We start from the raw sequence: 13,005 nt of genomic DNA on the forward strand, positions 1-13,005 counted from the left end.
GAGTATCCATTTACAAACTAAATAAGGCTGTGAAAACAGGATATAAAATATTTATTTAGGGAAGGTAAAAAAGAAGGTTAAAGAAACAGAAGCACTATATACCTAAATTATTTTCATCTTTCAATTTAACAAAAGAATACTTCTTTTACAATTATTATTTTTTACAATTCATATTCCTTTCTGCCCCTTCGCCACCTTGTATATATTTCCTTCCTTTCCTTGGTGTGTTTTAAATAGTCAACTGACATTAGATGCAAGACCATAATGAAATCAACATTCAATGAAACTGCTAGCAAGGTTATGACAAATAGCAATAGTTCAGATTTTTATTAACACCTATAAGAAACAGTGGTGAGAAGAAGGAAAAGACAGTCTTCCTTATACTTCCCATTAAATACAACTAAAAGCCCTAGACATTATATAAAAAACAAATATATAACTGAAAGTCAGAGAAAAGGTGGCAGACCAGCTAAGAACCTCAGAATCTAAGGAACAAGACTGTGGTGAATTCCTTGGGTTTTCTTTTTGCCTCTCCATTTAGGAGCTGAAAAAAAAACCAGCCAACCAAAAGAACCGAAGGTCATGGCCAAAAAAGTCCCAGCAAAAGCCTGTTCTCCCTAGCCAGTGGCCCAGGAAAGGGGAAGCTAAAATTTTACAAAACATGTAAATATAACAAATTTGCTGTGTAAATAACTTAAATGTAGAATCTCATAACTGTACAAAATACTCCAAATTTCAATTCAAAATCATTAGATGCCAACAACAAGATAACAGAATTGTTAGAATTCTCTTGCAACGATTTTACAGGTATCATCATAAAATTGCTTTGATGAACAATACAGGCACGCCTGAAACAAAAGACAAAACAAAGCTTCAGCAAAGAAATAGAAGACATAAAGAAAAAGCAAAATAAACATTTTAGAACTGAAAAATACAATAAGAGAAATAAACAGCTCAGTGAAAGGGCTCAACATTAGAATGGAGCAGACCAAAAAAAAAAAAAAAATCAGTGACCTGGAAGACAAAACAAGAAAAATTACCCAGTCTAAACAACAAACAATAGATAGAGGAGAGGAAGCAGGGAAAAGGAAGAGAGCATCAGAAGCCTGTAGGACAGTAACAAAAGATTTATGACCTGTGCCATCACAGTCCTGGAAGGAAAGAATGAAAGGCTCAAGTACTCAAAGAAAATAATGGTTGGAAACTTCCCAGATTTGGCAGGATGCTCACAGTTTCAAGAGGCTTTATGGATCCCAAATAGGAAAACTCCAAAAAAAATCCACCCAAAGACTTGTGATACTTAATTTCTAAAAACTGAAGACAAAGAGAAAAAATCTCCAGAATAGCCAGAGGAAAATGACAAGAGATTTGTCATAAAAAACCATGGAGGCCAGAAAGAAATGGCACAACACTTTCAAGTAGTAGGGGGGAAAAAAAACTGTCAAACTAGAAATGAATACCCAACAAAATTATCCTTCAGGAAACAAGAGGAAATCAAAATATTCTCAGTTGAAAAGAAACAGATAATTTGTCACAAGCAGATGTACCCTTTAACAAAATGGCTATACCAAAAGAAAATAATAAAAGGAAACTTGAAACATGAAGGAAGAAAGAACACAGAAAGCAAATATAGGTTGAGTCTCCTCTTGAGTTTCCTAAATTAAGTCTGATGGTTGCAGTAAAAATTATAACACTATCTGATATAGTTATAAATACATGTAGAGATAATATCTAAAACAATTTTATAAATAGGGGATAGTAAAGGATTCTATACTCCACTCAAACTGTTAAAATAAGTTATTCTTATGACATATGTACATATATACCTACAGCAACCACTAGAAGAGCTATACAGAGATACACTTAAAAACACTATAGATGAATCCAAGTAGAATTCTAAAAATACTCCAGTAACCCTTAGGAAGGCAGGAAAATGAAAACAGAAACAAAAAGGACAGAGAATTCAAGTATCAATAAATCAATAATTACATTCAAGATCAATGGTCTAAACATACCAAGCAAAAGACAGAGACTAGCAGACAATTCCAACTAACCATATGCTGTTACAAGCAACTTACTTCACATATAATGATACAGACAGGTTGAAAGTAAAAAGAACAGAAAACATTAACCATTTAAACATTAATCAAAGGAAAGCCAGAGTACTGTATAAATAGCAGATAAAGTAGACTTTAGCACAAGAAAATAACCAGAGACAGAGAAGGATTTTATATAATAATAAAAGGGCCAATCCACCAAGAATACATATCAATCCTTTTTTTTTTATTTTATTTTATTATATTATGTTAATCACCATACAGTACATCCCCAGATTCCGATGTAAAGTTTGATGCTTCATTAGTTGCGTATAACACCCAGTGCACCATGCAATACTAAATGCATATGCCCCAAGCACCAGAACTACAATATATGTAAAAAAAATTTAAAGAACCAAAAAAAGAAATACACAAATCCACAATTATAGTTGAGACTTTAAAAAAACTGCTCTTAACAACTGATTGAACTAGATAGAAAATCATCAAAGATATAGAAAAAATCAAAAACACCATCAACCAACAGGACCTAATCAACCCAACAGCAGCAAAATACATTCAAGTACCCACAAAACATATACCATATAAACCATACACTAAGACCTAAAAGAAACCTCAAAAAATTCAGAATTGAAATCACAGTGTTTCTGACCACAAAAGAATCAAACTTGAAATTAGTAACAGAAAGATAGCAGAAAAACGCCTAACTTTTGAAACTAAACAACATATCACTAAATAACTCTGAGGTCAAAGAGGAAGTCTCAAGGTAAATTAAGAGTACACAAAAAACTAAATGAAAACACAAAATATCAAAATTTGTGGGACACAGTCAAAACTGTGCTCGGAAAAATTTACAGCACCAAATGCATTCATCTTAAAAGAGGGAAAAATTTCAAATCACTAATTGTCTACTTAAAAAACTTAGAAAAAGAGCAAAATAAACCCAAAGCAAAAAGAAGGAAATAATAAAGAGCAGAAATCACTGAAATTGAAAACAGAAAAAAAGAGAAAATTAATGAAGAACTGATCCTTTGAAAGGGTCAATAAAATTGACAAACTGCTACTAAGACTAAAAAATAAAAAAGGAAAGATGACACAAATTACCAATACCAGAAATGGAACAGGGGATTTCACTACAGAGGCTACAGACATCAAGAGATCGTAAGGAAATTCTATGAACAACTCTTCACATGTGAATTTGACAACTTAGACAAATTGGGCCACTTCTGGGGTGGTGGGGGAACTACCACAATTCATCCAATTTAAGAGACATAATTTGAATAACCCTATAATTATGAAGGAAACTGAATTCATGACTTTAAAACTATGAAAAAAGAAATCTCTAGGTTTCACTAAAGAGTTCTACCAAACATCTAAAGAATCAATACCACTCTATACAGTCTCTTCCAGAAAACAGAAGAGAATACTCCCCAATTCATTTCATAAAGCTAGTATTATCCTGACATCAAAACAGGACAAAAAAAGAAAACTATAGAACAATATTCCTTATGGATACACAGAAAAATTCCTCAACAAAATATTAACAGAATTTAGCAATATATAAAAATAATTCTACATTATGACCAAGTGGAGTTCCAGGGATGGAAAGCTTACTCAATATCTGAAAAATCAAGCTATGGAATCTGCCACCATATCAACAAGCTAATGAAGAGTATCATTTGTCAAGTGATACAGAAAAAGCATTTGCAAAATCCAATACCCATTCATTATTAAAAACAAAAAACAAAAAAACCTCTCAGCAAAGTAGGACTAGAGGGAAACTTCCTCAAATTGATAAATGACATCTATAAAAAACCTACAGCTAACAGCTGTCATACAGCTACTTTACAAGTGGAAAACTAAGCACTTTATCTGTTAAGATCAAGAAAAAGACAAGGATGTCCACTCCTACTACTCATCTTCAATACTGTTCTGCTTGGTCTGGCCACCTCGATGATAAGTGAAGAAAAGGAAATAAAAGGCATACAGATTAGAAAGGAAAAACGTCCCTATTTACTGATGACATGATTGTCTATAGAGAAAATCCCAAGACATCTACCAAAAAAACTCTTAGAACTAAAGAGTTCAACAATCATACAAAAATCGATTGTATTTCTATATAATAACAACATACTGACACCAAAACTGGAACTACAATACCATTTACAATCACTCCCCAAAAAAAGAAAAAATTAAATAGGTATAAATCTAACAAAACAGGTACAATAATGGTGAACAAAATTAAAATTTAAATAAATGGAGAACTATACACCATGTTAATGGACTAGAAAACACAAGAGTAAACATGTCGATTCTCCCCAAGCTGATATATATGGATAACACAATTCCTATAAAATTCCCAGCAAGATTTTTTTTGTAGATATAAGCAAAATTATTAAAACTTATATAGAAAAGCAAAGGAATGAGAATAGCTAAAACAGTGTGGAAAAAGAAGAATAAAATGGGAATAATTATTTTACCCATTTTCAACACTAGGCAAAGAAAATGAACTCCAATCTTAGTCTCACACTGTGCAAAAAGGATTAAGTCAGCATGTCGGGGTTTTCAACATCCTGCACGTTACAAGAAAGGTCTGGCCCTTATCTTTGGCTCCTAAGAGGTAACCTCTAAACCCTTGGAATAACCTAATATGACTGTCTTTGTTTACCTGGGGACCTTGGGTCACTTCATATAGTCTATGCTAATAATGTGATTTATGTGGGAGCGTTGAAACATGTGTTATCAGCTCAACTTCTCAAGAGTTAGAGACTAAGGTCATCCACACAAGGAGTCAACCATGCCAACATAACCACCCCACAATAAAAATCCTAGACACCAAGGCTTGGGTGACTTTGCCTGGTTAGCAAAACTATGTATGTGCTGTCACAAATCACTGCTGGGAGAATTAAACACCGTCCACACAACTCCACTGGGAGAGAACAAATGGTTGGGCATAGCAGCTACTGGACCCTGCCCTTTGCTTCTTTTTCTATTGCTGATTTAACTCTGTATCCTTTAGCTGTAACAAACCATAACCATTAGTATAACAGCTTTTCTGTCAATGAGCTGAAGAGCGATCTTGGGGACACCCAAACACACTTGCTTTGTAATAAATTAACTCAAAAAATGATGAAACTTTAAGGAAAAAAAAAACAGAAAAATATTCAAGATCTGGGACTATGCAGAGTTCTTAGACTTGACCCCAAAAGCACAATCCATATAAGGAAAAACTATACACAAAAATTATAACTAAACTTCATCAAATTTTGAAACTTTTGTTCTGCAAAAGACACTGTTAGAGGATGAAATGACAAGCTACAGAATGAAAGGCTACATTTGCAAATCACATAGAAAACAAATGATTAGTATCTAAAATATAGAAAGAACTCTCAAAGCTCAACAGTAAAAAAAAAAAGGAAGTAATATGATTAAAACAGAGGCAAAAGACATGAAGAAACATTTCACTGAAGAGAACAGACAGGTGGAAAATAAACATGTGAAGAAATGGTCAAAATTATTAATCTTTACGGAACTGAAAATTAAAAACACAATGAGGTATTACTACATTCCCACCAGAAAGGCTAGAATTGAAAAACCACCAATGCTAACAAGAATGAGGAAAAAACTGGATCACTCACAATGATCCATTTCCACTGCTGATTGAAATGAAATAATCATTCTGAAAAACAATGTGACAATTTCTTTAAAAACTAAATGTACAATTGCCATAAAACCAGCAACTGTGTTCCTGGACATTTACCACAGAGAAATGAAGACATATGTTCATACCAAAACCTGTACATGAATTGTTATAGCAGCTTTATTTCCAATATTCAAAATTGAAACAACCCAGATGTCTCTCAGTGGGAAAATGCTTAAGCAAAATGTGGTCTACCTAATACCACCACTGCCGAATACAACTAGCAATAAAAGAAAAGAACTACTAATATATGCAACAACCTGAATTGTCAAAGAAAAAAAGCCAATATTAAAGGGTTACATACTCTATGATTCCACTTATACAACATTCTTAAAATGACGAAATTACAAAAATGGAGACTAATTTAGTGGTTTCCAAAGGTTAAGGGGGTAGGGGAAAGGTGAGCAACACGAAGTGTATACTGTGGTGATAGAAACGTTCTATATTTTGACTGGATCAGTATCAATACCCTGGCTGTGATAGTGCACTGCAGTTTTGTGAGCTATTACCATGGATGGGGGTGGGAGGTACTGGATAAAGGGTGCACATAAATCAGTGTACTATTTCTTAAAGTTGCCTATGAATCCATAATTATATCAAAATAGTTAAAAAAGTAAATGAGGGAAAACTAATATGATCACAGAGACAATTTCTTTTGATATAATGTTAACACTGAACATTATTAAATAGTCAAACACTACTTCACAATTTATTTTGGAACAATAGAACATATCCCTTGAATGTTCTCAATCACAACCATTCTCTGAGGGCTCATGTCTAAACACCAAGAATTTCAGCTCACCTTCCACACTGTCAGAACACGAAGTTCCAATGCCGGTGTCACCACTGTCAGAAGTTATACTATGTCTCCTGATATGATTATTTCGATGGTTAGATGTAACGGTTGTGGCCTGCCACAGTGATTCATTACCAGGTAACCATGCTGATGAAGAATAATCTGGGCCTACAAAGGAGAATATGCAAAAATTAGCACATTTATGATTTCTGAGTAGACAGAATAGACCTTTTTTTGACCTTAGAAAAAAATACACATAAAAAAAGTTTTCTCCCCCAAATAATTAAAATAGATCAATGATATCCAAGATTCATCAATAAGCTTACATATTATACACCTAAAAATTCAATGCTAATTTTACAGCTTCCTCTGCCAAAGGACTCTGATTTCTGCTTATAGGTTTTGAACTTTGAAATGCGTACTGCTGTCTTATTTAAAATGTCAAATCTATCTTTCTGTCCAGAAATGTCAGCACTCTGCTCTGGAATATCTGATACACAGACATCTGTGACACCACACAGAAGCATCAGTTGAGAATTGGGGACCAGGGAAAGCCTAATTGAATCATACTGCATGACAATTTAAGTGGAATATGCTAATGGAAAAATTTTTCTACTGTATCCTAATCACCTAACATTTAAAATTATTTTGCATTTAATTTCTTTTATTTAGTTAGTTATCTTTTGATAAAAGATTAACACCATAGCATCTTTTTGACTCTTTGCTCAATTTTCCCTTGAGTTATATTAAATCTTTATTTTTTAGCTAATATCACTTTCCAATGTTCTCTTGGTTTTTATTTTCACTTATCTTGTCCATTTTTACTTAATTTTTATTTGCCTTTTTCTGATTTATCCATCATTTTACTTTTCTGCTTACTTTATTCTTAAATTATTGTCTACTACAATGCCACACACAAAGTATATCCAAGGACCAGCGCCAGTCTGTGAACCACTTATAACTAGTTTATAAAAGTTACAGTAATCTGAGGGATGCCTGGGTGGCTCAGTCATCTGGGCATCTGACTTCAGCTCAGGTCATGATCTCAAGGTCCTGGGATCTGCCAGGCTCCTCGCTCAGCTGGGAGTCAGCTTTTCTCTCCCCACCCCCATGCAGTGTATGCACACACACTCTCTCTCTCAAATAAATAAAATCTTTTAAAAAATTACAGTAAACTGAAAAAGCAATTTTTAATCTTTTGAATTCTGTATAAAAGCTATAGAAGCACGTCTTTATTAATGACTAACACAGAGATTCTCAAATTGGAGCCTGAAGAGTTATCTGTGGGAGTTAATAAGTTCTACACAAGAATTTTGGGCTTTCATTCAATGACGTTCTTAAAAAATTAATAAGCATATTACAGATGATCTGAATACTTACCCTAAAACAGATTTATTATCAATAATTTCAATGCCCGCATTTGTGCTTTATGTTCACAAATGCAGTTGCTTCTAAGTAAAGAGCAAATAACACATGGGGCACTTATCATCATGATATGAAACAAGACATCTTCACAGAATTACAAACCGAGACACTACTGAAATTGCCATAAAACAAGTGCCTTCTAGCCATCTTTAGAAAAAATAAAGTTTTTAGATTTAAATGTAAAGATCACAAAATAATAAACATGTCCATAAAATGGATTAAATCATTTTACCAAAATTTTAGGAATAGCCTTTCTCTGTATTTAATATTAAAAATCAAAATTCATAAACAGATTAATAAAACTAGACTTGAAGCTATTTTCTACCAATATTAATCCCAACATTAAAGATTTAGTTTTAATAAAACATTATGCCATGTTAATACTAGTTTAAATTTCTATTTACATATAATTTATGAATTAAATTTGTTGCGGTTTTATAGATGTATAAGGTAAACAAGTAGCCTTAAAAACCATATACATTTAAGGGTGCCTACATGGCTTAGTCAGTTAAGCATCTGACTCTTATTTTGGCTCAGGTCATGATCTCAGAGTTGTGAGATCGAGCCCTGCATCAGGCTCCAGGCTGGGCATGGAGCCTGCTTAAGATTCTTTCTTTCCCTCTGCCTACCCCCCTCCCCCGACAAGTTCTCTCTCTCTCTCTCTCTCTCCCTCTCCAAAAACAAAACAAAACAAAAACATACATTTAACTCAAAATTTTTAAAATATTGGCCAAAGAGACATGTAGCCAGCTTTGATGTCCAGAACAACCACTTAAAACTTTATAGGTTCTAGGCCTCTCTCAAAATGGGACTTACCTTGCTAATTAATTCATTTGATTAATCACTCACATATTAAAGCACCAAGTGACAGTATTCTGTAACCAGGCCTGCTCTAACTCTGATCTTTTCCATAATATATACCAAAATGTTTTCTTCAATCAACTCCTCAGGTAATACCCCCTATCAATGAACTCAAAATCTTGTCTAAACTATTATCAAAAAGGGTAACCAGCCCACTACTTTCTCTCCCATGTGCAAACCTATTACTTGGAGAAATATTTTTTAAGAATATCCAGCAAATAGCATAAATAGGCTAGGAATACATGTAAATGACAAAGATATGAAACAATGTCCAATCTTCCTAACAGTGAGAAAATACAGAAGTTTTTAGATTTTTAACATTATAGTTGATCTTTGAATAAATGGGTTTGAACTGAGTGCCTCCCCTTATACACAGATTTTTTTAAGTAAACATATCAGAAACATTTTTGGAGATTTGGGACAATATGAAAAAATTTGCACATGAACCAACTAGCCTAGAGATACCAAAAAATTAAGAAAAGGTTAGGTTTGTCACAAATGCATAAAATATATGTAGATATTCGACCTATTTTATCACTATCATAAAATATATACAAATCTATTACAAAAAGTCACAATTAATCAAAACTTACACAAACATTTCACACTGTACATGGTGCCATTTGAAGTTGAGAAATGTAAATAAACACAAAGATGTAGTAATAAATCATAACCGCATAAAATTAACTATAGTACATACATACTGTGCTACTGTTTTAATTTTGTAGCCACCTCTTGTCGCTATGATCCACTTAAAAAGCCATATAATGCTAATCATCTCCAGTGCATTGTGTATCACAGTAAAAAGTGATCTTTTATGGTTCTTGCATATTTTTTATTGTGTTGTGTGCAATAACATAAACTTCCAACAACACCATGGGACCCATACAAAGTGCCACTAGTGATGCCGGAAATGCTCCCAAGAAGCAGAAAAAAGTCAGGACATTAGAAAGAAAAAGTTGACTGCCTGATATGTACTATAGTTTCAGGTCCGTACCTGTAGTTGCCTTTCATTTCTAAATAAATGAATCCAACATAAAGATCATTGTTAAAAAAGAAAAGGAAATTTGTGAAGCCATTGCTGCAGCTACACCAGCAAGAGCAAAAAACTTGAACTTTCCAGGAAATACCTTTTTATCTTGTATTGCAAATACAGCTTTTATGTGGGTGCAAGACTGTGTAAGAATGGCATACCTATAGATTAGTGTGATTTGAGAAAAACCAAAGTCATTACAGTACATGACAACTTAAAGCAAAAAGGTGAAGAATATAAAGCTGAAGAATTTAATGCCAGCACAGGATAGTTCGATAATTTTAGAAAGAAGTTTGGCTGAAAAAAAATGTCAAGATAAAAGGAGAAACAGCTTCTGCCAACCAAGAGGCAGCACATGAATTCCCAGACGCCATTACCAAAATCATTGATGAGAAAGGACACCTACCTGTACAGGTTAAGGCAGACAAAAGTGCCTTACCCTGAAAGAAATGGCCACAAAAGATATTTATTAGTAAAGAAGAGGAATGAGCACCAAAATTTAATGCAGGAAGGGATGGGCTAACTGTTGTTTTGTGCAAATGCAGTCAGGTGTATGATCAGGACTGTCCTTTACCTGTAAAGCTGCTAACCCCCAGCCTTGAAGGGAAAAGGTAACTAACCACCAGCAGCCAGGCTTTTGGTTGTATAACAAGGAGGCCTGAACAAGAACCCTTTTTCTAGACTGGTTCCACTGATGCTTTATCCCTGAAATCAGGAAGTACCTTGCCAGAAAGGGACTGCTTTTTAAAGTGCTTTTGATATCAGACAAAGCCCCTGATCACCTGGAACCTTATGAGTTCAATACCAAAGATACCAAAGTAGCTTACCTGCCCCTATTACAATGTCTCTAACTCAGCCTCTGAATCAAGAGGTCATAAGGACCTTTAAGATTCATTTTGCATGGTTCCCTGTGGGAAGGATTATAAACACTATGGAACAGAACAGCAATAGAGAGATCATCATGAAAGTTTGGAAGGATTATACTACTGAAGATACCATCATCGTTACAGAAAAAGCTGTGAAAGCCATCAACCCAAAAACAACAAATTCCTGCTGGAGGAAACTGTGTCAAAATGTTGTATATGACTTCACAGGATTTACAACAGAGCCAATCAAAGGAATAATGAAACAGATTGTGAAAATAGCAAAATAGGTGGGAAATTGAGGCTTTCAAGATAATGATCTTGGAGAAATTCAAGAGCTAACAGTTACAACACCAGAGAAATTAACAGAAGATGGCTTGCTGGAGAGGACAGCTTTTGAACCAATGCCAGACAATGAAAAAGACGACACAGAAGAAGCAGTGCCAGAAAACAAATCGACATTAAACAATCTGGCAGAAGAGTTCTGATTACTCAAGACTGCTTTGACTTCTTTTACAACATGGACGATTCCATGATCCGAGCACTAAAACTAAAGCAAATGGTGGAAGAATGACTGGTACTACACAGAAACATTTTTGAGAAATGAAAAAGCAAACAAGTCAGACAGCAATTACAATGTATTTACATAAAGTTACACCCAGTGTGCCTGCCTCTACTGCCTCCCCACCCACTTCCTCCACCTCTTCCACCTCTACCACTCCTAAGACAGCAAGGCCAAGCCCTCCTTTTTCTCCTCCTCCTCAGCCTACCAACAAGGATAAAGACCTCTATGATGATCTACTTCCACTTAAAGAATAGTAAATAATCATCATGCCATACAGTTAATAAACTTACCTGTTGTATATGTGTATCTTTGCATGAAAATCTAAACACCGTACGGCAAGAACTATGTGAGATGTTTCTGAGCCATTATCATAATTGCCTAAGTATTCACCATGTAGAACATCCTGTGCAAAACCTGTATGGTAGTGGGCAGCCTATCTCCCCATAGGCATAAAATGAGCAATATTTAATATAAAATTAATCATGTTAGCTTTCTCAGTTTTATAAATTTCCTGTCAAAGAATTACATTACCTTATAGTATGACCCTCTCTCTAGTAACTGAAAATTGTGTTATCAGCCTATCATCACACATTAAAAAAAATGTAACACTGTTTCCAATAATGTATTATGAATATGAGTGTAATACTATATGCCATAAAAATGCAACAATGATTCATTCATTAATGTATAGGCTAGGATACTGAAGAGCAATCATATTATTGCTTCTTCATTATCAATACATGAATCCTTACACCTGTAAATATATATGAATTTCTTCTTCACATTATCTGTTCACTTTTGGTGTCTAGCGTTAATTACATGTATAACATCTACAGAATTGTATCACTTACGACAATACTGATACAGATACAGACAATTCATCTTGTACACAGAGGATATAAACTTATGGTGTCGACAAATACAGTTCAGTATAGTATTTTCTCTTGTGATTCTTAACAATGTTTTTTCTCTGGCTTACTTTATTGTAAAAATATAGTATATAATACACATAACATATATGTGTAATCAACTGCATATGTTATCCATGAGGCTTCCCAGTCAATAGCAGGCTATTAGTAGTTAAGTTTTTGAAGAGTCAAAAGATTTATATGGATTTGACTGCATGGGGGATTGGCACCCCTAATTCCTGCACTGTTTAAGGGTCAACTGTACTTCTTTTCTAAAAAAGATCCAATTTATATTATATGCCTAGAACACTAAAGATAATTAACAAATGTCAGGAATAAAATAACATTCTAATCTTTAATTTAGATTGAATTAATTCATTCTGAGAATGACATGCCTTGTCTCTATTCAAGTCAATCCAGAATCACAGAGCAGTTAAGAGCTAGAAGTGAAATATGCTCACCAGGAGATACAATAAGGAAAATTTTCTCACATAATAGTTATACAACTATGCTACTGAAACGGGAACTAGTCAATTTCTAGAGACGTGCTATAAACTTTAAAAATATTTGAATAAGTCTCCGTGATCTATAACAATAAAGTCTTACCTGGGTCCCATCATATTAAAGCAACTGAATGACTGTAAAATCAGTTTTCTTTAGAACAAAGACAGAAGCACTTCTGTAAGAATAGCAAAGATACCAAAACACTGTACACTGAACTTCTCTTTGGAATACAGTATTATATTTTTTAACACCAATTTCAATTCTTTTAAATAGAATACTGAATGGCTAGGGATAAC

General features: G+C 33.9%; 1 protein-coding gene across 1 annotated transcript in view; it reads right to left on the reverse strand.

The window, feature by feature from the left end:
* The window catches only part of CEP85L (centrosomal protein 85 like), a 160,267-nt gene that overhangs the window by 129,218 nt on the left and 18,044 nt on the right, over positions 1 to 13,005 (reverse strand). The window contains 1 exon segment of the mRNA XM_034669044.1: positions 6,557 to 6,718. Within this exon segment, the coding sequence (XP_034524935.1) occupies positions 6,557 to 6,718 (162 nt within the window).

Source organism: Ailuropoda melanoleuca, chromosome 10 (assembly GCF_002007445.2).
Source record: "Ailuropoda melanoleuca isolate Jingjing chromosome 10, ASM200744v2, whole genome shotgun sequence".
Lineage (NCBI taxonomy): Eukaryota > Metazoa > Chordata > Mammalia > Carnivora > Ursidae > Ailuropoda > Ailuropoda melanoleuca.